Source organism: Heterocephalus glaber, unplaced genomic scaffold (assembly GCF_053883595.1).
Source record: "Heterocephalus glaber isolate CG9 unplaced genomic scaffold, H.glaber_assembly_v1.0 deba00001481, whole genome shotgun sequence".
Lineage (NCBI taxonomy): Eukaryota > Metazoa > Chordata > Mammalia > Rodentia > Bathyergidae > Heterocephalus > Heterocephalus glaber.
The window spans coordinates 19,072,825-19,098,975 of record NW_028258317.1 but is presented as its reverse complement, the minus strand read 5'-3'; the positions used below and the strand labels follow the sequence as shown (position 1 = coordinate 19,098,975).

General features: G+C 44.4%; 1 protein-coding gene across 2 annotated transcripts in view; it reads right to left on the bottom strand.

Moving 5' to 3' along the window:
* Positions 1-12,530: 12,530 nt before the first annotated feature.
* Positions 12,531-26,151, bottom strand: part of B4galt1 (beta-1,4-galactosyltransferase 1) — a 53,982-nt gene continuing 40,361 nt past the window's right edge. Inside the window, exons 3-6 of one of the 2 annotated variants that reach the window (XM_004838395.4) lie at positions 20,801-20,988; positions 17,849-17,971; positions 15,827-15,931; positions 12,531-15,614 (exon numbers count right to left, since the gene is read on the bottom strand). In XM_004838395.4, coding sequence (XP_004838452.1) covers positions 15,482-15,614; positions 15,827-15,931; positions 17,849-17,971; positions 20,801-20,988 — 549 coding nt within the window. In that variant the 3' untranslated portion in view covers positions 12,531-15,481. The remainder of the gene's footprint in view (positions 15,615-15,826; positions 15,932-17,848; positions 17,972-20,800; positions 20,989-26,151) is intronic. The other variant, XM_004838396.4, reaches the window with a different exon arrangement.

Here is a 26,151-nt window from a genome sequence, read left to right as displayed (position 1 = left end):
GACCCTTCCCTCTTCTCTCCCCACTATACAACACAGAGAGGTACACGCAGGGACAGCAGGGAATGCATACACACGGATAAGAATTCATGTACTGAGCCATGTATAATCATATGACAGACATGGAAACTTTGACGCACACACCACAGTCCTGTGACTTAAGGGAATTAGATTTTCCTCAGGGTATTGTTTTTCTTGTTGACTTTGGCTACTATGGCATCCACAAGGCATAGCCACAGTTCTGAGAAAAAGGACTGAAACCTGAAGCTGCTCCTAAGTTAGAAACAAAGACCTTGGTGCAGCACAGCCCTACCTCACCAGGCCACAATCTCTGCTCCTATCTGAAACTGACATTAAGCTCAGATGCTGCCCCAGGATTCTCAGTGAAGGGAAACAGAGTGCTCCTGGGACAGCTGGCCCAAGCTGAGCAGACAAGCTCTGATACCTCTGCCACCACCTTCCCTAACCCAATCGTCTCTTTCCTGAACAACCCAGCCTTCCCCCATATAGCAGCCTGCTAGGGAAAGGGATCAAGGGTGAGAAAAAGTGAAACTAGAGAGACAGGTTAGAAACTAAGGCTTCAGCCAGAGGAAAATGAAAGGGCCAAGAGTGTTACTAGGTGGGAGAGTGACATGTTTAAATTTCCATTTTAGAGCTCCCAACTTGGTACGTAATAAAAATGCTCTGGTGGCTTCCTGTAGAAGTAGTATAGTAGTCTATGTGGCAGAAAATTTAATAAGGGGCATCTGATCAGGTAAGAGAGGATGGAGAAGCCAGGCATGGTGGAACACACCTATCATCCTAGAACTCTGGGAAACTGAGGCAGGAGGATCTCAAATTCAACCCAGTCAGGACTACTTAGCAATTTAGCAAGACTCAGTCTCAAAAAATAAAAGAGCTGGGGATGTAGCTCAGTGCGAAGGCTCTGGGTTCAATCGTCAGTATTACTGGGGTGTGGAATGGTTTCTAGAGCCAAGAATAGTATGAGTGTAAATAGAAAGAAATGGAAGTGGCCAGGAATTTGATAAGAAAAGCCAGCTAAAGCTGCCCAGAGCCGGGGCCATAGGCTTTCTCACACTAATTAAAACTACAAGGCAGACACAGAAAGTTAACTTACTAATTAATTGTGAAAAAATACCTGTTTGAAGGTGGAAAATCTATTCATCAGCACAGGCTTCTCATCAGCATACAAACATACTCTAGTATCTTTCAGTCTTTTTTTTTTTTCTTTTTTTTTTGTGCCGGGGATCAAACTCAGGACCTTGTGCTTGCAAGGCAGGCGCCGGAACCACTGAGCTAAATGCCCCGGCCTTTCAGTCTTAAAGTTCTTCCCTGATCCAAATCATTCTACTTCATAGCTCATCTCATTTTTCTGCTTCCCTTCATCCCAAAACTTTCAGAAAGAATTCTTCTCAAATGCTACTTCTATTCTCTTTCCTGTTCATTCTGCTTTATTCCAAAATGACTTGCATCTACCATCCCACAAAGTTTTCTTAGGTCAAGATCATTGATGATTCATGTTGCCAAATCCAACAGGCACACCCAGGTCCTCATCTAGAGAAAACTGAGGCTCAGAGGTTAAGTAGAATTTCACTTTTTGCAACTTGGCCCAGTTCTCTCAGTGAAGACAACTGAAAAATATAAAATAAATCTTCCTGAAAGCATGGAAGAGATAATAAATGGGTGTTTGTGACTGCTTCCCCTTGGGGTATATTAGTCAATGGATGACTGATTATGAGGTATATGACTTTTTAGAACTGAAGCAAAACTTGAGGGGTTAACAGCTGAGAACTTTCCAAAACAGAGGAAAGGTATCAAGTCACAGATTCAGTTAGTTCTAGAAACACTAATAGGTTAAATAAAATGACATGTATACTTGACCACATCAGAGTAAAGCTGCTCAAAACCAGTGACAAAGAAAAAACTCTATAAAGCAGCCAGAGGGAAAAAGATGCACTACATTTTTTTTAAAAAGCAATAATAAAATGAATACATGACTTCTCACCAAAAATAGTAGAAGCCAGAGGCAGTAGAGTTACGTTTTTGAAGTACTGAAGGAAAAATAACTAGACCACTTGCCTTCCATGTGCGAGGCCCTAGATTCAATCCCCAGCACTGCAAAACAAAACAAAACAAAACCCTACAAAATTTAATTTTTACGCCCAGCAAAAATATCCTTCATGAATAGGACTCTGATTTTTAAAAACTGTAAATAGAGGCCAGGGATTTAGCTCAGTGGTTCTGGTGCCTGCCGAGCAAGTGCAAGGTCCCAAGTTCAATCCCCAGTACAAAAAAAAACCCCCTGTAAACAGAGGAGCTGGGGCTGTAACTCAGTGGTAGAGCGCTTGTTTAGCATGCAGGATACCCTGGTGTTTAGACCCCACCATTGAAAAAAAACCTGGAAATAAAATCATAAGAAACAATTGGAGAAATCTGAACATGGACTATTTGATATTAAGGAATTTAATTCTTTATTTAAAATTATTGTTTGTGTTTTAAAAGAGTACTTATCTTTTAATGCTAGACAATGAAATATTTTCAGATGAAATATTGTGATGCCAGGAATTTGCTTCAAAATTATCTGGGACCGGGTAGGAATTGGGTGGAGCAAAACAAGTTGGACAGGTGTTAATTATTGAAGGTAAAATGATGGCTACAGAGTTCATTATATTGGTCTCTCAACTTTTGTGTACATTTGAAGTTTTTGTTTGTTTTTGTTTTTGAGAAAATGTCTCACATAGGACTCAAATGTGGCAATCTTTCTGCCTCAGCACCACCACATTAAAATTAAAGTTTTCCATTCTACAAAGTTGAGAATGAAGGCAAATTAAAAATAATAGAGGTAAAATAAAGACCTTTTTAGACAAACAAAAAGTGAGAAATGGTCACTGGTATAAAACCCCTATGAAGAAATTTTAAAAGCTATAAACCAAAAGAGAGAAGATTATATCTTGTTTACAGTTTGAAGGCTTAATATTTTACTTATTTATTTGGTGCTAGGGACTGAAGCCAGGGTCTCACACATAGGCTCAGTGTTATAAAGATATCAAGTCTCAGGCCAGGGGTGTATGTAGCTCAGTGGTAGAGCTTCTGTGTAGCATGTACAAGGACCTGGGTTCAATGCCAAACACCAAAATAAAGAATAAGATATAAGGTCTCCTGATTAGTAAGCCATAGACTCACCATCTTTTCAGTCAAAATGTCAACAAGTAGGGTTATGGTGGTGCATGTTGGTGGATTTTCTTTTTAGATGGGAAGAGGTGTCTCACCATGTTGCCCAGACTAGTCTCAAACTCATGGGCTCAAGTGATCCTCCTGCCTCAGCCTCCAGAGTAGCTGGGTCTACAGGCATGTGTCACCATGTCTGGCTTTTTTTGTTTTAGTGAATCTTGGCAAGCTAATTATAAAGTCCATATGGAATCACAAGAGCCTAGAGACTCATAAACAAAAAAAAAAATAAGAAGCTACACTTAATACGGTATGGTAGTGGAACAAAGTTGGCTTGATAGATGATTGATAGAGATAAGTAGATAGATTGATTGATTGATTGATTGACTGATTGATTGAAAATGAACTAAAATAAAGTCCAAAAATAGCCTATTATGGGTATGGACACTTGCTTTATGATGAAGCTGGCCCTGCAAAACAGTGGGGAAAGATGGACAGTCATTTCCATTTCCATTGTCATAGTTGGACGTCTGTATAGAAAAAAGCAATTTGCCCAAAGTCCTACAGTGATTCTGTGGTGAAGCCAGGTCTTTGAACCCAAATGTGTCTAGCTTTAGAGTCCATATCCTTTACACTCTGGAATCTACCTTGTCATCTCCCAAAGCTATCGTGAGTGCACACACACGTGAGCACACACACACACACACGCACACACATGCATGTACAGTTATAGAGGTGCTTTGTGAGCAAAAGTGCTGGGAGCATCTGCCATGGGAAGCCTAGGGCACTGAAGCCCTGGAAGGTCACCTTGTCTCCTGAAGTACAGCTGGCACCTCAGCTCCTAGTCCCCTTGGAAAAAAGTGAACCCCTGGCTGCCTCTGGGCAGGGGGCCTTGGACAGGAGGCTGACCTTTCAGCTCAGGTGCCCAGGACTGGAGAAGTCCTATAACACAGTGACAGATGGATGCTCTGAGGTCCCCTTTGGGGTCTGCCTCAGGCCATGTTTGGGAGAAAGCAGAAGCCAGGCCACCAGAGACCCTCAGGACCAGTTTGATATCCCACTTTGAAGCTGAACTTTATGTTTTGGCTGCTGCAGTCTAGGAGTGAGGCAGACTGAGGAAGGGAAAGCAAGAGGCCCTTCCAGGAAAACTTGCAGCAAAGGCCTAGTTCCTTTTGGACTTGGTGCCATGCCCTTAGAGGCTTCTCGGAACTGCTAGGAGCTGCCCCTTCATCCTCCCTGCCCTCCTTGATTTCCTGGATTAGCAATGAAGACCTTTGTTTGTGGTCCTGAGGCCTTCAGGGAGGGTGAGAGTCCTATTTTATGCCTCTAGCAGCAACTTTAAACTGGCTCAGAGGCTGGAAGACTAAAGATCAAAAACGCACCAAAGGGTTTTCTTAGAATCACAAGCTGGCAGCTCTGAAAGTGCCTCACAACACCACCCCCACCCCCCACCCCCAGTTTCTCGACAAGAATCCGAGACGATCTGACCATCGTCACTCACTAACCTGAGTCCAGGGCTTCCTTGGTTCCCTCTACAGCCTGCACCCTCCCAGAGTGGGCATCTCTAGCAGTGAGCTAGGGTGTGCCCTTGCCTTAGGGGTGCAGAGAGGCCAGGGAAGGTCTTGGCAAGCCTTGTTTTCTGTGAAGAAAATCCCTGAACAGTCGCCTGGAAGTTGTGGGCAGAGAATCTGCAAGAGAGAGTAGGTACAAGACAGAGAGTGTCCACAGCCACAGGGGATGAGCAAGGCTAAACTCCATCAACCAAAGATACAAACAGCCATGGCCAAGGCCTGGGAGAAACACACAGCATAGAGTTACAGGCAGAGTGTCCCGAGCTGGTAGGAATGGCCCGGGCTGGAGTCTGAGATCCTTGCGCAACAAACAGATGGGTCATAGGAGAGATTTCTCCTGTCCTCATCATTCGGGTCTTCTGTCTCAATTCCACAGTCTCCTTGTGGCTAGGTAAGCACCTATTGAGAGCGAACCACATGAGACACACATTACTGAGGTCTGGAGTTGATGAAATTAAACCTATGGGTCTGTTTTTTTAGAGCTCTTGGTTCAGTCTGTCTGAAAATCATGAATCATCAAAACAAACCATGGCCCCTGGTTTCACTTAGGAAGCTACCATTGTTGAGAACACACAAAGGGTGGGGAATAGTGTGGCAACTGCCCTCATTTCAGAAGAAAGGAGGTGTGTCCAGAGGTTAAGGGAGAGCTGAACAGGGGGTCCAGGCCTCAGTTGAGCTGCCTGTCTCTTGGTTCCTGCAGCCATAAGTGGGTGCTGTGCTGAGGACTCCAGAACACCAGCTGTTGGCCAGAGGCAGGGATGGGTCCAGGAGGATGAAGGAGCTGTGTTATCTGTGAATCAGGCACTGGTGTTGCTCACAGATTCTTCCAGAGGCAGAAAGCTCCATCTCTCCAGGTCCATATGGGTCCTCAGGCCAAGGGGACCCGCTCCTCCCACCGCCACTGCCTTCTTGCATTTCTCAGGATAAGTTCAGCCATATGTCTTCCTGGCAGAGGCACCATTAATGCCCCCAGAACAGGAGCTAAAACTATAAAAGGAAAACAAAACCTAGCTGGGCGTGGTGTCACACTCCTGTAATCCCAGCACTATGGGAGGCTAAGGCAGAGGATCACAAATTCAAACCCCGTCTGGTCGATTTAGTGACTTAGTGAGATCCTGTCACAAAAGAAGTAGCTGGATTGTAAACGGGGATGTAACTGGATCCAGGGCTTCCTCTGTTCCTTCTGGCACCCATGCTATGCCACAGAGAGGGATAGTGAGGCTGGATGGAGCTGGTTTAGTGGCCAGATCCCTGGGCTAGGTCTCTAGGGGTCCAGGTCAGATACTAACTTGTGTGACCCTGTGCAAATCATGTGACCTCCCTGAGCCTAAGTTTCCAGTGCTGGGGATTCTTGTAATGAATAACAGAGCAGGTAGGAAAATTCTGAGTGTGCTGGTAAGGGGTAAGCCCAGGGCAAGAGATTACAATTGTCATGGGTTCAGAGTCCCCCTGCACTGTCCCAGCTTTGCCCTCAGTAAAGTTGGGAACTAGAGAGTTGGGACCTTGGAGCTGGCTTATCCCTTTTGCTGCTGTCATCAGGGAAGTCCAAAGGTGCTGCAGCTGGGCCGGATGTGCTGGTGCACACCTGTAATCCCAGCACTCAGGAGGTTGAGGCAGGAAGATCACTTTGAGTTCAAGGCCAGCCTGGGCTACACAGTGAGTTCAAGGTCATCCTGAACCATATATGCAGTGAGACCTTGACTCAAAAAAAAGAAGAAGAAGAAGAAAAGAAAAAGAAAGAGAGAGAAAGAAAAAGAAAGGCAGGAAGGAAGGAAGGGAGGGAGAAAGAACAACAACAAAACAAAGGTGCTTCAGCCACAGCAACAGGATGCCTTCACAGGCAGGGAACACTCTGAAGGCCCCTCTAATGGCCCAATGGCCCTGACTGGATAAGCTCCAGTGACTCACCCTGTATAACAAAGGGAGCTCCAGCTGGCTGGGCTTCAAGGAACTGAGTGGGTGGGGCAGAGCTGGGCACTCAGCCCTTGGCACCCCACCAAAAAGGACTAAAGGATAGAAGGATGCACTCATGCTAGTCATGGCCTGGAATATGCTTCCCAGGCAGGGAACAGGTCCAGGAGCACAGGCCAATTGTCCAGCATTCACATCTGTCCCGGAAATGAGTCTCTAGCAGCTCCAGGCTCAAATCTATGTTAAAATCCAGATGGCAGGGCTTCCCTGGGAAGAGTCCAGAGCTCCTGGATTCTAGAGCCAAAGCTCTACTGGCAGTGAGGTCCCTTTCACTTCCTCCCAGGCTTCTTTACAGGGTCCTGGTCAGGTGACTCCAGCCAAACTTGCCCCTCCAGAACCAGGGCAGAGTACTCTACTCCCAGCCCTTTCTATTCTTTAATGTTTCTATTATGCAAAGGTAACAGGTACAATCTGAGGCTTCAGTTGAACTCAGAAAAGAGTGGCAATAAATGTCATAACTTTTTCTAAATCTGAGAAAACTACTAGAACCCCACTCCACTCCCCAGCCCTTGTTGAACTCCTGTTCAGCCTCCTCCACCATTCTCTCATGGGAGGAAGCCCTCTGGGAGCAACTCAGGTCTCCCCCAACCCCTTTCTCTGAAGGGGATCAAACCCAGGGGCTTGAGCATGCTAGGCAAGTGCTCTCCTGAGCTATATCCTCCACCCCATCACTTGCTATCAATGAGGCCAATACTCTACACAAAGGCCACAGCCTCTAGGCAGCTGCTGAAACACTGAAAGTTGTTACCCCATCATGGGGCACCCAAAACAAGAACCTGGCCCCAGTCTGTGCCGAGAAGGGAAAGATCATTCCCATATTTTTGCTCATGGATCTGTTTCCACAAATAATTATAGAGTAATTTCTGTGCTAAATTATTCATCAACTTCCCTGCCATATATGAAAATGCCATTTTATAGATTGCTCTTTTCCCTTACACCTCTTTCCAATCAATAAATGCAGATCCACTTAATGCTAAATGGTTGCATATACTTGTTTGAATGTTGTTCGTTTTACTTAGCACAATCCTCTGCTGATGGTGACTTCTCATTTTCTAGGGTTACAGGCAGCACTGGGGTAACTGCTGCTGTCCATACGTATGAAGCAGGGAGTAGATTGTTCTCTTAGACTAAAGTCCTAGAAGCTGAATGGGATTTGAGCATAGATCTACTTTTAAGATTTATTTCTCTATTTATCCATTCCCAATTCCAGTCACAGTCCCATCTCTCCAGAGTGTCCTGTCTACCCTACCAGGTCTGATGCAGAACTCGGGCTGTCCCTGCTGCTACCAGGGAGCCTTGCTTTCCATCTCCACCTTCATACAACCTGTTTAGGTGACTCTCCATGTTTTCATCCCCAGGTATAATTTGTGGCCAGCTTGATCATTTCTTCCTTTCAATAGCCTCCAGCCCAATCCTTAGTTTCTGCCAACAAGAAAGGGGAACTACTGTGGGAATTAAGTGCCATCTTGCTCTACTAAGGTCCTGCTTGAGTCCAGGCCTCACCTTCTCTGCCCAAGTCCCACAAGGAGCTAAGGGATATTACCTACATCACGTCTTTGTCACAGCCTGGAATCCGTAGGAAAGGTCTTTTGTCTTGGGAAAATATAGCAACTGCAAAGTCAGCCCTCTGGAAGAGTGTTAGCTGGATTCAGAACCAAGCTGTATCCCTATGATACATCAGTCCTCAGGTGGCGTGTCTCAAATGGCCAGCCCACCTCCCTTAAATCTCTTGGTAGATCCTGACTGACTACCACTCTCTGGTACCTCTAGAGTAGAACAGATGACATCAAGCCTTGACCTCAGGGAGCCTTTGTATTTGATTTTTAAAAATTGCTATAAAATGTATGTAACATAAAATTGATCATTGTAACCATTTTTAAAACGTATAGTTCACTGGCATTGAGTGCATTCCTCTTATTGTACTACCATTACCTCCATCATCTCCCCCAATTAGAACTTCATGTTCATGTAACACTAAGTCCCTATTTTCCTCTTCCCCAGCCCATGGCAACTACCATTCTACTTTCTGTCCATGAATTTGACCACTTTAGGAAACTCATAAATAATATTCTACAGTATTTATCTTTTTTTTTTTTTGGTACCGAAGATCGAACTCAGTACCTTGTGCTTGCGAGGCAGGCAGCAGAACTACTGAGCTAAATCCCCAGCAGAGGGTCAGATGTCCTTGGAGTGTGATGTTCCTCTGATTCTCAGCCTATTACCTTATCATCCCATAACAACCATGCTCCACAGATTCCTCTGCCTCACACCTCGATACAGGTCCTGAAGCCTAGATGAAGGCAGCAGCCATCATTCCCTGCCTGGAGACTCTCTGCCAAAGAAGGAAATGAGGCTCATCTGGCATGACCAGCTCAGCCAGATGAACCTCATTTACTTTCAAACAGGGTAAGAACTATTCTGATTCTAAGAAATTAGCCCCTATGAATGTCTGAACTCCCACTTCCTAGAAGAACGAAGAGGAAGGGAGCCTAGGTGTGTGCTAGAAATTGGAACAAGAAATATGGTCATCTCATTTCCTGCCCACTCCCTCACCCTCCCCATGCACAGCTTGCCTCAGTCAAGAGCAGCAAATTCTCCTTGCAAGGGAAGCTCCACTTATATATCTTACAGACACCTTCCTCCCAGGGCACCACAGCCCTGCCTCCAGATGTCCGTATGTCAGTGATTTGGCACCCAGGTCATATTCACCCATGGGAAAGAGGTAGCATATGGGGGAATCTGGTGCCCACCAAATCCACCCTCATGGTTATTGGGCTCTGCCTGGCTCAGACTTGGTTCTGAATCCTGTGTGAAGGGGAAGACACAGGCAGCATTTCTCAAGGAAATGACCAAGCCCAGGAGAATGTCCATGGCTCCCTTCCTCCCTGTACCTCCCTTCCTGGTCCATTGGAACCCATGATCAAGTGTGCTTGTGAGGGGAGTCAGTCTCCCTCTACCCCAAGGCCGCCATTCCAAACACCTTCTCTCAAGTGAGGTGGGAGAAATCATTCCTAGTGAAGTCCTGGGCATCTCTGGAGGAGGAACAGTTACCCTGATGTTCACCCACCCAACTCCCACAGCAAAGTTACAGACATGCACCTGAGAAGATGAAAAAGGAAGGTCCCTAACACTTGGGGGATATATCTGTGTGATGTATATATAGAAATCCATGTATGTGTCAACCCAAGTGCTCACGAGCCTTTTTTAAAATGCAGTAGCTACGACACATAATGCTTCTTATGAACAAGGCATATTCAACGTAATTTGTGATTTTTTTTTTTTCCGGAACCGGGGATGGAACTCAGGACCTTGCGCTTGCAAGGAAGGCATGGTGCCACTGAGCTAAATTCCCTGCCAGTAATTTGTAATTATTAACTCAATGTTTTCGGGGTTTTTTGGTTGTTGTTGATGGTGGGTTTTGTTTTTGTTTTTTGGCTGTTGTTGATGGTGAGTTTTTTGTTTTTGGAGGGTCTCACTATGTAGCCCCAGGTTGGCCATGATCTAGCTATGTAATCCAAGCTAGCTTCAGATCTCAATCTTCCTTCCTCATGCTCCCAAGTGCTGGGATTACAGGTGTACACCACTGTGCCAGCTCTCCTTGTTTTCTTAACTATAAGAAATAGTTATTATACCTATTACACGGATCGTGGAACTGAGGCAGAGAAGTCACTTTCTGTCACAGAACTGGTAAGAGCCAGCAGCAAGATGTGAACTCAGGCCTTCTGGCTTGTCATAGGAACATGTACATGCTAGTGTGAATGTATATGTGTGGACATGTCCTTGGAGAGAGAAGGGAGAACTTACTTTCCACTGTGGTCTTTTTTTTTTGTTTTGGGGGAGTTTTTTGGTACCAGGGATCGAACTCCAGACTTTGCGCTTGCAAGGCAGGCACCAGAACCACTGAGCTAAATCCCTGGCCCTATGGTCTTTTTTTTTCTTTTACTTGTTTTCATTCTTTTAATGGTATTTGAAGATTAAAAGTTTTAAATTAATTTTATTGGTACATTTTAGGTATACAATATAATGACATTCATCACTGGTCCACTGTGGTCTTTTAACCCAGACCTTACAGGGTGCAAAGCTCTGTGTGACACTTTGATTTAATAAATATATTTTTGATCTTTGCCTCTAGTTTCTGGTACAGGGTTCCTAAAACCTTCACAATCTCCTGAGCAACAGGGGTGTAAAGAAAATCTTTCATTCTAATATTTGGTCTCTGACCCTAGTTCCTGATGCAGAGCTCTCAATTCTTTGGCATTTCCTGTGTGACAGGAGTATTTTTAGTTCCAGTGAGGTGACTCTTGATGGGCTACTAGATGGGGGCTAGTAACCTGAAAGAACAAGCTGTGATTATCAGTTTGGAACTTTCAGCCCTACCCACCATGTTCCAGGCAGGAGAGGGGCTGCAGGTTGCATGGATCAGCAATGGCCAATGATGTAGCAAGCCATGCTGACAGAATATAGATGCTTATGTGGTGTCTAAAGGACAGGGATGGGATGAGCTTCCAGACAGCTAACACAGGGAGGCACCTGAGGCACACTGGGAGAGAGCAGAGGCTTCTCTCCCCTTCCATAGGCCTGGCCCTAAGCCTCTCTTCATCTGGCTGTTTATTGGTATCCTCTGTCATGCCCTGTAATAATAAACCAGTAAGTATAAATTTATTCCCTGAGTTCTGTGAGCCATCCTAGTAAATTAATTGAATGCTAAGAGGGGGTTGTGGGAACCCCAATCTATAGCGTCAGAAGCACAGGTCACAAACTACCGTTTGTGATTGGTATTTGATATGGGGGCAGTCTTATGGCTGAACTCTTAGCCTCTGGGATCCCACTCCAAGTATGACAATGTGAAAGTCAGTTATACTATAGTAACCCAGCTGGTGCCCACCAGTATCAGAAATGAAGTCATGAGAATGCTAGTGTAAGAAAGAAAAAAACACTGGTTTTTCAGAATCTGTAAGAAAAGTATTACGTCCAAAGGTCCAGAGGTATCTTATTTAAAGGTCAGAGCTGAATGTGGGCCACCCCTGCTCAAGCCTAGGTTTACCAGAGATCCCTATAGCAGTCACAATGATGGACAGAGACAGCCAGATGGCTCTGGGGTGGCCCTGAGGGGCTGTGCCCTCAGCTCCTGTTTCCTAACTAATCCTCACATTCAAGCTTCATACTAACAGAGCCTACAGCTCCCTTGGTATGGGCTGCAGATCGGCCAATTCCACACACTGGTGTCCTCTAGCCCACTTCTTTAGGAGTGCAAATTCAACGCAACCAGAATGGGAGAGGTTGCTGGTGCCTGACTAGGGCCACCAAGGAGAATGCACCCCAGACACTTACTGTCTCAAGTACTTAGGTAACAACTAAGGCCTTTAGAGCCCTTGGTTAACTTTCCTGGAAACCTTATTTTGGATAATGCCATTTAAGTTACACCATAAACACACTCTGAAATCTGTACTGAACTATCTTGGCATTTGTTGAAAATAGGAAATGTGACCAAAAACTGGTAGGGAAAATTCTACTTTGAAATGACACTAGATTCCATGTGGTAAGGACCTGTGAAGGATCAGTCATTGGTTTAAATATATCATCTCTTTTAAGCCCTAAAAAAGTCTCCATGTGTGTCTATCCACATTTACAGATAAGGAAAACAGGGCTAAGATGGGGCAACTTCTGATTCCAGGGAGGCATTTGTACCCCAGCCAACCCCACAGCCATGATATCCCCAGCAAGATAGGCATAGGAGAGGCAGATCTTTGCTTTCCTCAGATCCTCCCAGCAGGCAGCCCCAGCTCTGTAGTAGTCCAAAATCAGAAGCAAAGCCACCCACAGTTACAAAGATAGGGGCATTTATTCATGTTATATTACTGGATTTCACAGGCAAAAATACAATTGTCTGTTCTGTACATCAAGGTCAGATATTGTCCCCCCCACACAGAAAATACACATATTTGCATATTCAAGAAATAAAAATACATAGCACAACAGGTCTCGAGGACATGAAAGTTGTTTCCTGGTTGTATGGGGCACCCCACACCCAGGGCAGTGGTCAGCGGAGACTCTGGTCAGGCTAAAAACCAGTACAGCATCTTCTTTACTCTCCTGTGCCAACTTTGATCTTTCCCAAAGGTCACTTCACATGGAGTCACCAGCAACAGGGTGAACACAGAGAAAAGCACAGCATATGACAACTCCATGGTAGTAACTCCTAGGAGAAGGAAATGCTCCCTGAATTCTCAGCCCTGGAATTTCCAGCGAGGAAACCAGATCCACAGCATTTCATGGGCTGGGAAAATGTCCTTGGGCTTGGGGATATCCCCTGACAGCCCTGGAAAGTCAGCAAGTAGGGGGTACAGGTGAAGCAGAATTTCCCTTGGTTCTGAGAATGAACCACATACTCATATCAACGAAAACGCAACAGGAAAGAAAGAAACAAGAAAATGCAGAATTTTAAGAGTGAAGGAAATAATTTAAAAGTCACCATTCAGGGCATTTGTTTCCTTTCTTTTAAGGCACTTTGGAAAAGTCAGGATCTAGGAACAGAAAGGCTTCTGCATTTCTCAAATCTCTCTGTCAGTGCAATGTGTTTTGTTTTTTTTTTTGTACCGGGGATCGAACTTGGGTCCTTGTGCTTGCAAGACAGGCGGCGGAACCACTAAGCTAAATCCCTGGCCCAGTGCAATGTGTTTTAATAACATCACTTTAAGGCATGGGGAACCGATGGAGGAATACTCTGCATAGGCCTGGCTGCTTCTGCAGAGGGAGATAATGTCTAACCAATACTAAGACTTTTGGAAAATAAAAAAAAAAAGAACCAGGTCAATATTCAAGATGCTCAAAATGATAAAGGCACAGGTAGAATTAGGGTCCAGGTATCAGCTCAGCCTCTACACTCAGGGCTGGTCCCCAGGAGGGCAGTAGCTTGGGTCCTGCCTGCCAGGGCAAAAGCCTCAAGCCTAGGATTAAGCAGCTGAACCTTAGGATCTAAGCCCAGGATGGATCTTGGAGAGGCATTTTGTGGTAGGAGTGCCTCCTGCCATCTCATCCCAGGCTGCTACACATCCCAGGGGAGGAGAGGTGGGTTTGTGAAGGCCCCTGTGGCTGGACTTCACAGGGGTGGGAGCACCTGCTAAAACCCTGAGGGGGGATGAGAGGCTTTAGGCACCAGAGTTCTCAGGGGGAGCTGGGGGTGTGGGTACAGCTGAACTTTCTAGATCACTAATTAAAAGGCACAGTCATGCTGGAGAATGAATAGTCTGTTTGACCCTGAGTGCCACAGGCAAATTTTAGGGAACAGGCAAGAGACAAAGGAACTAAACGGGAGAGGAAGAAAGAAGAAAGGCAGAGCAGGGAGGAAGGAGAAAGAACTGGTAATGCAGGGTAAGCCAAGGAGTGTGGCCACAGAGGCTCTGGGAAGGCAGTCTCAGCCTGAACAGAGGTTCCCTCCAGCTGGGGAGGAGCTAGGGGGTGGTAAACAACCGACTGCTGTTATTTACAAGCCCACAGCCTACCTAAGCCCTCATGGGGTCAGTCATGGGAGGCCCACCTGGGGATGGTGGGGGAGGTGGAGAGTTCTGCCCAGGAGGCTGAGCCTGGCTCTCAGGTCTCTGCCCCAGAGGTCTGGCAGGATAATGCTGACCAGAAGGCCTTACCCACATCAAAAGATCCAAAGGTGATTTTGCTCTTCATAAAACCTGGCCTGCCAGCTAAATCAAGAGGCCCATCTTTTTTTTTTTTTTTTTTTTTTTTGGTACCGGGGATCGAACTCAGGACCTTGCACTTGTGCAGCAGGCGCCAGAACCACTGAGCTAAATCCCCGGCCCCCTGAGAGGCCCATTTGTGGCCATTACAGGACACATTTTTTTTTCTCCTAAAAAATGTTCAATCCTCTCCCACATTTAAAACCCCACAATAAAAAATACAGAGGAAATTCAAGTTTACATAACATGCCCAGAAAAATAAATTGTCACAACTTAACACTAAACAGCTATGCAAATTTGGATCAACACAAAATCAAGCTAGACCATAATTAGAATTTGATTTGTTTTTAAAAATACTACAAGTTGCTTCTTTAAAAAAAAAACTTTACATTCAGAAATCAGACAACTTGAAGATAGGCACTGTAAGTGAGATTAAATACCCAGGGCCTTTGCTCTGATGGCTAAAGTTGCCTTGAGATTCATACATAAGCAGGACAAAGGTTCAAGGCTCAAGTTTTAAAATTCTTTTGCTATGAAAAGTCACACATAACACACAGTGATTGCATACCACTGAAAGAGGGTGAGGGAGGGGACGTAATATGAAACTTGTTGAGATTTTGTGTTTTTCTGTTAAAACTTTACAACCAAAAGATATCATACCAACCAATTTCAGCAGCAGACTCCAATTTTTCATGAAGTAATAAAAACATCACAATTTAAAGCAAAATTCTTACCCATTTCACAATTTAGCAGTTTCATCAGTGGGACTGAGTCCCACAGTCACCAATTTTGAGCTGTGCACAGTTCTGAGGCTTTGGGTGACACTGTGAACATGTCAAGAAGCCCCCAAAGACCGACAGCTTCTACACTGATAAACACTTTGTACTGCTAAGAAGTCACATGCCAAGCCAAGTTGGAGACAAAATATTCCACTCCTTCTGCTCATCTGGAAAGGTGTCCGAATGATGAGGGAGGGGACTTATTATTCAGATTGTACAAATGAGAGGGACCATCCCAACAGACTGACAAAGACACACAGCAGAGGTCTCTGGCCATTTTCAGTCTCTTATTTGTACCAAAACGCTAGCTTGTTGTCCCAACATCCACTGTGATTTTGGTATATAATTGGTATCTTTCTATGTCCAACACCTGGTAGGTGAGTGAGTTCAATCCATCAGAGTGCATTGTCTCCTTTGTGTGTGCAATTCGGGAAAACCTGCAAGGAAAAAAGGGGAGGAAAAGCCGTCAAAAGAGAAATACAAGAAATGACTAAAATGTACTTTTCCCACCACCCTCCTTCTCACCTGGCCCCTGCTCACAGACTGAACACCTCCATTTTCATAGGGGCACAGAGCCCTCTCCACAGCCTTGGCCCTGCAGCCTGCCCCATTTTAAAGGGTGAAGAAAAAGGAATATGAACAAACACACCTCTGAGGATTGGGTTCATTTTTCTTGTCTCTTGAATGGCGGATCATGCGACACCTCCCAACCACAGCATTTGGGCGAGATATAGACATGCCTTTAAAAACTAATCTGCAAAGAGTAAAGGGATAAGTCACCATCACAGAGCTACCATAAGGCTTCAGTGTGACAGCCCAAGTTACAAGACTGTCCTCCCATCCACCCGTCTGCTTTGCTGTCCTTACTCCATTCAAACTCCAGCATCATGCTGGGACCCAGCCCAGAGCAACATTAGTTAAAACTCACACTTCTACTCCATGTCTTTTCATTCCTGGTTCTGCAGTTTGTGGTGCTGACTAGCATATGCCAAGCTGGGGATATCTATACTCATAGAACTTAGTGTGGATGCTCAGATGCCTTCAAAGCCAGACTGAAGGGGAAGGAAGGGTCAGGACCGCACAGAGAGAGAAGCAGAGCCAAGTTGTGAGGACAAACAGGTGGCTGCCAGCACAGTTTGGGCAGCCAGGACAGTGTATGCGAAGGTAGAGGAGGTGAGAGTAAGGGGAGTGTAGCAATGTAAACTCCAGGTGCTGACAAAAGGGTGCGGGGTAGGAAGTGGCAGGGGATGCAGCTGAAAAGAAAGACAAAGGCTAAATCATACAGCCTTCTCCGAGTACACTAAGAAACAATGCCAATGTCAGAAGGACACAATGTACAGTGTTTCCCAAATGACTTTGACCATGGAGAAGTGTCTTTGGTACACAGTTTGAGAATGGAGTGCACAGAGCAAGACCAGCGACAGCCAGAATAGGGCAGAGGATTCTGTGTTGGCCCAAGGGAAAGGACTGAGGACCAAAATCAAAGTTTTGACAGCACAAATACCAAAGTTAGAAGCAATACTGGGCAATCTGGGCTGACCTAAAAGTTTCTGGCCTTGCCTTCCCCAAAGTGCTGATCTTATGCCTGGTACACAGTTAAGGAGGTGCACAATAAACTTACCTTTGAGAAGGCTGCGTGACACACCACCAATCCTTTTAGTCCCACAACCTTTGTATGTCAGTCCTCAATGCCCCCTCCCTCTCCGGCCACCCTCAGCTTTTAGGTCTGTGGAATCTGATCAGTCCTGTACACTACTAGAGCAGTCCGGAGTCCTTGAAGAGCTGTGGCTCTGTGCAAGTGGGTTTGTTTCTGTCTGGGCCCTGTGTTCAGGGCTCCAGTGTCCTCCTCAGGAGGCCTGTTTGGCACAGTGCCCTGGGTGCAATATATGGCAAGCTTGATAAGCAGTCTGATAATAACCTAATAGTTAAGTTTTCTTTAAGGCCTATATTGAAGACTTGGATCTATGTCAACTTCTCATACAATGGTAACCTCAAATATCTTGAGTGTTGCTCTGACAGACACTTTTCTGTTAATGGGACGCTAATTCAGGAAGGCTGCATCTGGGTATATTGTGGCATCACAGAAGTTCAGACTGGCCCCCAGAGAGGTGTTTCTGATCTGCAAATGGCAGAACTGAAGGTTCCACTGCCAGGCAGGATCAAGCAGAAGGTGTTCCAAATGCCCTAGCATGTGGAGGGGCAGGACTGGCCACACCAAGATGGCTATAAACCAAGTGTGTCAATGAAAGTTCATTAGACATCTTCTTTAGTGTATGGTAAATATACTCCAAAATAAAAATAAGATAAATATCCTATGAACAGAGTTAGGATTCTGCCCAAGGAAACATTTCACACCAAAAGGAAAATACAACTAAGATAATTTTTACTGGGATGTAGGTTTACTCTTTAGTACAAAATGGCATGTGGCAAATCAAAGTAAACCCTTTACTTGGTTTCCCTTTTACATTTTCCAAAACTAATCCAAAAATCTCAGTATCTAGAAACACTGCTCTGCACCTACAGGACCTACAGGAGTACACTCCTGAGGGTCTGGGCTGGGTGGGAACTGCATTCCTCCTGAGAGTCAATCACCATAAATAACCAAGCACTGATTCAAAAACTGACAGTGAAGGCTGACTGGAAAGAAACAGTTCTAAGCTGTGACTATTACCTGTTAAAAATGTCATCATCTTCTCCGCCCCAGCCCCAATAATTATTAGGAAATCCATTGATGGCAAGAAACTGTTGTTTACTTAGAGCAGAGACACCTCCAAAATACTGAACATAAGGTAGGCTGGGGAAAAAACAGACACAGAGAACCCATGGTTAATAAGTTTTGATATCCCCAAAATAAAGTTTGCTGCTTTTATTCTCTGGAATCCTTTGATGGGGGCTTATGATGCTGTTTTGTTTTGTTTGCTTTTATATCAAGGTTCAGATTATCTGGGAAAAGACACAGATATCAAAATCCAGGTGTACTGGTGCACATCTGTGATCCCAGGTGCACAGCCTGCTCTGGGAGGCTGAGGCAGAGGAACTGAGTTCAGCCTGGGCTATTTAGTGACTTAGAGACCATATCTCAAAAAAATTTTTAAAGGGCTGGGGATGTAGCCCAAAGCAAAGGCCTTGGGTTGAATCCCCAGTGTTGCAAATACATACATACATACATGCCTCTTCCCAAGAATGTAGTGATGTTTCTGTGGTTATTTAGAAACCTAGTCAGTGACAAGAGGGGGCATAAGCCCAGTTCTTCCACTGTGGCTCAGCCATCTGCTTCCTATGTGCCCTGCTCTTGTAAAGAAGACCTTATCCAGAGGTCTTGAACCTGTGATTGCATTAGTCTCCCAGTGCCCACTCTGTTGAGCCCCCTTTCTCATCCTGTCCTATTTATCAGTCTAGCTTTCATTCTTCCAAGGATATACTGGCTTGAACACTAACCCTTACAATTGAAGCATAATTCTCAAAATTTGCCCATACAAAGTTTCCTTTGAAATTTCTACTTTATCCTGACTTAGGAAAATGCATAAGGATGAAAATATTTTTTTTTACATATTTCCAAGAAGCAAGCATCTGGGCTCTCATCCTTCCATATACCTTCTTATATTTCAATATTTTAATGGCTATGAACAGAAGACTCTTGAGGGACACAGAAAAAGCACTGGTAGGAAATGTCAAGAATTAGAATGTGCCCCCAAGGCCATACAAAGGTCTTCCCATGGGTTCTCCAATGCCTTCTTTGGTCTTATGTCAACCCTAAGTGCAGTTCCAAACCACACTTAGGCTCTCACTGGACTCCAAAGGAACTACAACCCATCACTACAAATTAAACTCTAGCTAAGACTCACGGAGAAGCCAGTCAAGTCATACATGACACAGGAAATTAAGACACAATCATTTTAATGTATCAGGAATTTGATTGCAAGTATCCATAAATGAAGATCTTTGGGGGCCTGCTTTCATAGATGTAAAGTAGTACATTTGTAATTAGTTGACATTGCTTAGGGCTCACCCTTGGTAACACCTCATGCTACTGCCTATACCTTTAAAGTTAAGCTTTAAATTAGAGGTGGTTAGACCAATAAAGAGTTGTGGGTTTTTTGATACTGAGGATTGGACTCAAGATCTTGTGCTTGTGAGGCAGGCGGTGGCACCACTGAGCTAAATTCCTAGCCCCTTCAATAAAGCACTTTGATAATCAATTTTTTATAGACATGGATTCTTAGGCACTTCAGTGGAAATACATGCTAAGTTGACAAGACCTGGTTTTGCTGTCTGCTGCTTTCTCTTACGTATCTGTCCTGTCCCCCAAACCTGACTGGTTCTCTGTAAACCAAGCACAGTGTTGTGGTAAAGAGTTGAATGGTCATTTAGGCCGCATCCTGGCTTACCCTCATGCTACAAAGGAGAAATAAAGAGGGGTCAGGGTACAAATCTCTGTATTTCAAAGAGAAGATACACAAAAAGGGAGGGAGGGAAGAGCTGAGATTTCTGAAGAGGTTAAATGTGATTTTCCATTCAAATTTTCTCTTTTTAAGATACCAAGTTTAGCTCCTATATCCTGTATTCATCTCACAGCCCTCAAGCCCCTAGCAATGAAGGGTAGGAAGAAAAAAAATGAGAAAATGAGTGGTAGAAAGTAGCTGTATCTACACAACAGGCCAAATACACTGGGTACTCAGCCTAAACCAGGAATACTTAACACACAGCATACCTCATAGCACAGCTTCCTGAAGTTTCAAGTTTATTTAAAGCATGGATGGAAAAGGTTATGTTATTCAATGGAGAGTCATAATTTTAAACTTTTTAATGTTAATACAAACACGGATAAATTATGGAACAAAATGCATGCTTATTTACTTTTAAGTTTTTTTGAGGAGTGAGGCTAAGGATCAAACACAAATCCTTATGCATGCTAGGCAAGCACTTTAATACTAAGCTACACTCCCATCTTATTTAATTTTAAGAGAAAACAATGGACTAGAAGGCCACGGAACTCATATGTCAATATACTTTGGATTATATCCTCACCTCTGGGAATGGGTGTCATTGGCCTCTTCACCAAGGGCACACTGGTGGAAAAGTTTGAGCTCTGTGTTTAAACAGAACCCTGTGGTCTGCTGGGAACCAGAGTCATGTTCCTTGTTCCTTCCTAAAGTGCCAAAGGAACATCTCCTGAGGAATCTAACATCAAGAACTGAGTGGAAGGGATTATTCCAATTTGCTTTATAAACTATATGGGGGAGGTGAGAGGAGCAAGTAAGAAAATCATGCAACTGTTTAGAGTCTAAAGATAAGAGCCATCCCAAACATTAAAAACCGTTCAGGGCCGGGGATTTAGTTCAGTGGTTTCGACGCCTGCTGCGCAAATGCAAGGACCCGAGTTCGATCTCCGGTACCAAAAAAAAAAAACCTCTTCTTGTATGGATGTGCAGAGATCACAGGAATTTCTGATTTCCTCTTTCCTTCTCAAAGAATAGCTGATTCTGGATGTAAAAACAGCCATTTCTCAGAGGTGGCCTTCTCACAGAACTCAGAGTCACTCCACGGCAGAGAAACTGGATTTCCCAGTCAACATGGAAAGGGGCAACACATTTACCACAAACTCTGACCAAACATCTCTTACCTAAATCCAAACTTGTCCATTGCAACAGAAATATGTCGTGGCTGTGAAAAACACCTGTAGGCATTATGATCATCCATCGGGATGAGGTCCACATCACTGAACACAAAGCAGTTGTAGTCATAGTCCTTTAAGGCTTCTTGAAAGCCTATATTGAGAAGTTTAGCACGATTGAACATACTATCTCCAGCCTGGTGCAGAAACAAAAAAAGTGAAATCAGATACCATAAACTCTCTGAGTGTAACACTCACAGGGACTGGTAACTTGTCTGCTACACATGGTCATTAGTCAACTCTTGGGCCTCATTTTCCTGCCCTTACTTCACAAATCAGTCCTGAGTGTCAATGCTCTAAGTTAGCAATACCACTTTTAGGAGTCTGTCCTATACAGAAAGTCTTGCATCTGTGTGAATAACTGTAAATAATGTCATTCAGTACAAGGTGTGCATCACAGAAGATTACAAACATCGACATAAGCATCACTGGGGAACTCATTAAATAAGTCATGGTACAACCATTAAAAGGGAATAATAGAGCTGTTAAGAAAACAAATAAGGAAGCCCTTGAAAGAAAAGGTGAAAAGGGCATTTAAAGACGTGTCATTTATTTTTACATTTACTAGTGACTAAGTCTAGGAAAGACACACAGGAAACTGGTGATGGCTGGATGCCTACGGGACTTTCATTTCTAACCTCTTCATAAGGTTGACTATAGTTTTATTACCACTTTGTGTGCCTTCCATGTGTCTGGCACTAAAATAAGTGTCAGAGAACTACAGCAAACCTAACTCAATCTCTGCTTTCACATGCTCACACCGTAGGGTAGAAAGCAGTTTGATACACATTGTGACTGAATAAGGATATATAATAGCAAGTACCTGCTTTAGGGTGCTGGGCACTGGGGCCCAAAGCACCACGTGTGCTGGTGCAAAGGTACTGCATATTTTATTGACTTATCTTGTTTCTTTTTGGTGTACCCTACTAGAACGTAAGCTTAACTAAGACTGAGGCCTTTTGTTTTTTATTTACCTAGTGCCCCTCTGTCATGTAATAAGAGCTCAATAAGCAGTTGCTGGCTGGCTGGCTAGATGAATGAATGAATGAGTGAATGAATGAACAAAGAAACTGATGGGTGTGTTTCAACACACAATGACAGATGGCAAACACTTCTGGGAAGATCCAAACAAAGAGTCCTCTTAGGGATTACGACATTGTGGAGAGGGGTCTGCTCATACCAACACCTATTGCCCTGGGTTAGTAGGGATGGTACTAACTCTGATACTGTCATCCCTCACACATAGCTGTTCATGCCAACCTCACACCACCATCATGAAGAAAGGAAGGCCCACATTTTGGGAAGAAAGTGTCCCACAGGCCTGTAATCCATCCATAATCTCAGAAGTGGAATGTGCAAAATCCTTTCTTCATGCCCCTAAAAGAAGACTTAGAACTCTTATTTCTCAATGCTGCCTGTGTGCCTGCATGTGTGTGTGTGTGTGTGTGTGTGTGTGTGCGTGTGTGTACAGAAAGAAGATATACCACTGCCACTTGGCCTCAGGTGGATGACTCAGAAACAAACTACCTAGACTAAGATCAGTACCAGGAAGTCAGAAAAAGCAGCCAAGAGAATAGTAAATGAATTAAGGAAACACCTTACACACAAGAGTGCCTTTCTTCAGCCTGTGACAAAGCTTTCTAACCATGCATGGTGAAAGGAGAAGGCTGCACCCAAAGGCACACTGTGTTCTTTGGCTGTCCAGCCAGTTAAGAGTTGATTTGGAACACTGAGTTTGGCTGATTCCATGTAAGTCATGGGTCAAAAAGAATTTGAAAGTTTAGTAATTGCATATGAAAACAATGAAGGTATTGGAATTATTACTGTAAAAACAAATTGCTGGTATCCACTGGGGGGTATCCCAACCCAGGCTTACTTTTCCTAACACAAAACCCCTTGACCACTTTTCTAACAAATGAAAGGGAATATTCTCATAATTCATTTTGCATTCATGCAGTAGAAGACCCCAAGGGTAGCTGGCTATCCAGCTCATGATCATGTTCCTTTTCTTGGTATGTGCCCTACAAACTGGGGCAGGAGGCTCTTGGTGGCCATCTCTGTTTGATCTCAGCAAATACCTAAGACTGAATTAAGCAATCTTTCCCTCCTAAGAACTGGAAATTTGGAATCATAAATGAGCCCCTCTGGAGCTAAGGCCCAGAAACAATGGCAGCTAGAGAAACCTAAGGAGACCTACTTCACCCTTATCCCCCAGCTCCTTCAATTTGAATAAGTCCTTCAACATGAGCAGCTACTTCAACTTCCCCAGTGTCTGAACCACACTTAGAAGTGGTCAGACAATTTTCCAAATAACCCGAACTATATGGTACATCATGCCTACCATCCCTCCTCCCATCTTGAGTTTATCTGTGTGATCCAGGGAGAGGGGAAATGTACAGTACACAATGGCACATATTATTATCTACCAGGGCCCCTACAAATACCAGAAGGACAGAGAAAGAAATTATACAGTCCTCTTCCTCCCTTGGAACTCCAGAAAAGCAAAACATTTTCTAGGCTTCTGTGGATGAACTGCTTGGGTACTCACCTTTCGTAATAAGCAGAAAGGCCTATCAAGTCCCATCCCACCTTCTACTACAGGAAGTGCTCATCCTTTCCATCTCACTCCTCATCCCCATCTTGCTCCTCCTCTATAGGCATATTCATTGCAGTGATGGTGAACCCTTTAGAATGTCCAAACTGCAATGCAAAACTTGCTTATTTATCACAAAGTACCAACACTGCAATTAAACCTGAATACTGAGGTTTTAGCTTAGAAAAAACTATGATGCTTGGCTGTTTGGGCAACTTGGCTTGCATACTTACAGAGAGGGGTTTGCATGCCCACTGTGGCACACATGCCATAGATTCATCACCACTGATTTAGCACATCTGCTACTTCATTCACTCAAGTGCACTTATCAAGCATCTACTGTCAGGCCATGCTAAATAAATAATCGTAACAGATTCACACATCTTTATCCCAGGAATGCCAGCTCCTTCACTAATCAGCTAGGTGACTTTGGGCAAATCACACTTTCTAAGCCTCAGTTTCCTATTTTGTGTCATGAGAATGATACCAGCTGGGTTATGTTAAAGGAAACAATACATGAAAAGACCTTAGCACATTGCTTGGTGACAAGTCGGCTACTATCATGGAATCAGGAATAGGTGTTTATCTACCCTGAACCATCAGACCTTTCAAATACTCCTCAGGGATTGAACCTGGAGGACCTACCTTCTTCAGTGTTTGCTTGTCTCTCTCCCAGTTAGCTTCAAGATTCCTCCCCCAAATCGCTTCTAATGGAGAGAGAATTTCTAAAAGGGATTAAGACTTAAGTGAATTAGCCTGTGACTCACATGATAATCTCCAGCAGTGCAAGAAAGAGACCTTTAGAGGCCTGTGAAATGCATGGGAGGTCACAATTGGTAAAAAAAGATCCAGCACACTGGAGCAGGTGTCCCTTTGAAAGACCCAATTTTTAAAGTTAGGTTTTGTCTTACATCAGTAGACAAGACTTATAGCTATGGTATCCCTTGCTAGATTTTAGGGCAACTGGCTGCTCTTAGAAGATGGGAAGGCAGGCAAAAAAATATCTAAAATCCCCAAATGAGTAAGCAGAGGTTGCTGCAGGCAGAATAAGACCAGACAAAGTCTGGGGGTGGTGATGTGGGAAGAAGGCAGCTCAAGGAGTAAAGAAAGGCTCCACATAGTAAAGTCTCTGAAAAGACAACATGTAAGGAACGACAAGAAATTCAGAATGGATGAAGTCAGAATGAGACCTGAAGGTAGGGGTGGGCCAAATCACGGGGGGCGGGGGGCAGGGCTGGATACCTGCTGAGACACTTAGGTTCTGTCTTTATTTAGGCCATAGAGAGTCTTAAGGCATGACTGCACGTCAAGGAGGGATCTGTGCTTTAATCCAAATTAAGGCAAGGAGAGCAGTTAGGAAGCTGCTGTATGATCCACATGAGAGACATGGGAGCCTAGATAATAATGATGGGTAAGTAAAGCATGTCTCCCCAGGGGCTCAGGCCAGAGGCTCCACTTCCCCTTTCATGCCTCTCCTGCCCCCTGGGAAGACACACTGCATTTGCAGGCAGTCTTTGTGGGGGGTTCATCAAAGGCACCCAAGCCTGGTCTAATCTCTAGGAAAACTGTGACTATGGTTAAGGAAGGCAAGAGTGATGTTCCTATGATTGCACCAGTGGACAGAGGATGACCAACTACAGAAAGCCACTGCCCCCTTGGCCTAGTCCTAACATTCTCTAGTAGATCTGTTCTGTCCAAGCACTCTTCCTTCTCTGGATGGCAGGCTCATGTGTGTTACCAGCCAGCATATCCTTAGACAGTGATGGCTTGGGGTCAGACCATATCTAGCTTCTCCTCCACCAAAAGACACAGCAGCAATAAAGTTGCTGCCAAGACTTTCAGTGAATCAGAATTTTTATATGATGGGAGAGATGCTATTGCTCTCATACACCAGTTCCGATCCTTACAAAGCCATTCTCACCCCCATGTCCAGTTACTCCAGGCTTTCAACACCATAGATCTAAGAGCAGGTTGGAAGCCAGTGGCAACATTTGCTGGAAATACCTTGTGCTTGCTCTGCTATATCCACTCTGATACCAAGAGGAAGGAACTTGGCAGAGTGGGTGGTGACAGATAAGGACCCAAGCTCTGGCTAGCCACTACTGCAGGCCTAAATGTGGAACCTGGGATATCACACAGGCTGGGAGGTGATGCCTAGAGAATTACTGGGAAGAACCTGAGATTATACAAATGCTGGGTTTGTACAAGGCTTATACCCACTCACCAATAAATTCTTAGCAGTTGGCTTCTGAGTTTTATCCATGGTATGGCATCCCTAGCCCTCAACAGAATTTGGATTTGAGATATAAGCTCTTCACCCAGCAAGTGAAAGAAATGGGCCCTTCAGGATCAAGAACCAGGCTGAGGAGGCAGTTCTCTATGAGCCAAAGTAATCACTCACAAGAGTCACTTCCTTGATGCTGGGGGAAGTGAGCTTGCAGAGTGGCCTGGCAAGGGTCCTGTACAAAGTGTGTACAGAGGACAGTTTTAAATGCTGGTTCCACAGGAGCTAAGTAGGACACCTGCCTCTCTCCCTGGGACAGAGGCTCTGAGACTTTCCTGCCTTTCTGCAGAATACATCAAAATAGTAGCACTAAGCATCACCAGGATGCTTAAGGTACAAATTTGGGAAAAATACTTTAGCAGATACAAGATTCTCTTTCAGAAAGCAATTTGGTCATTTGTATTCAGAAATATAAAAATGTAG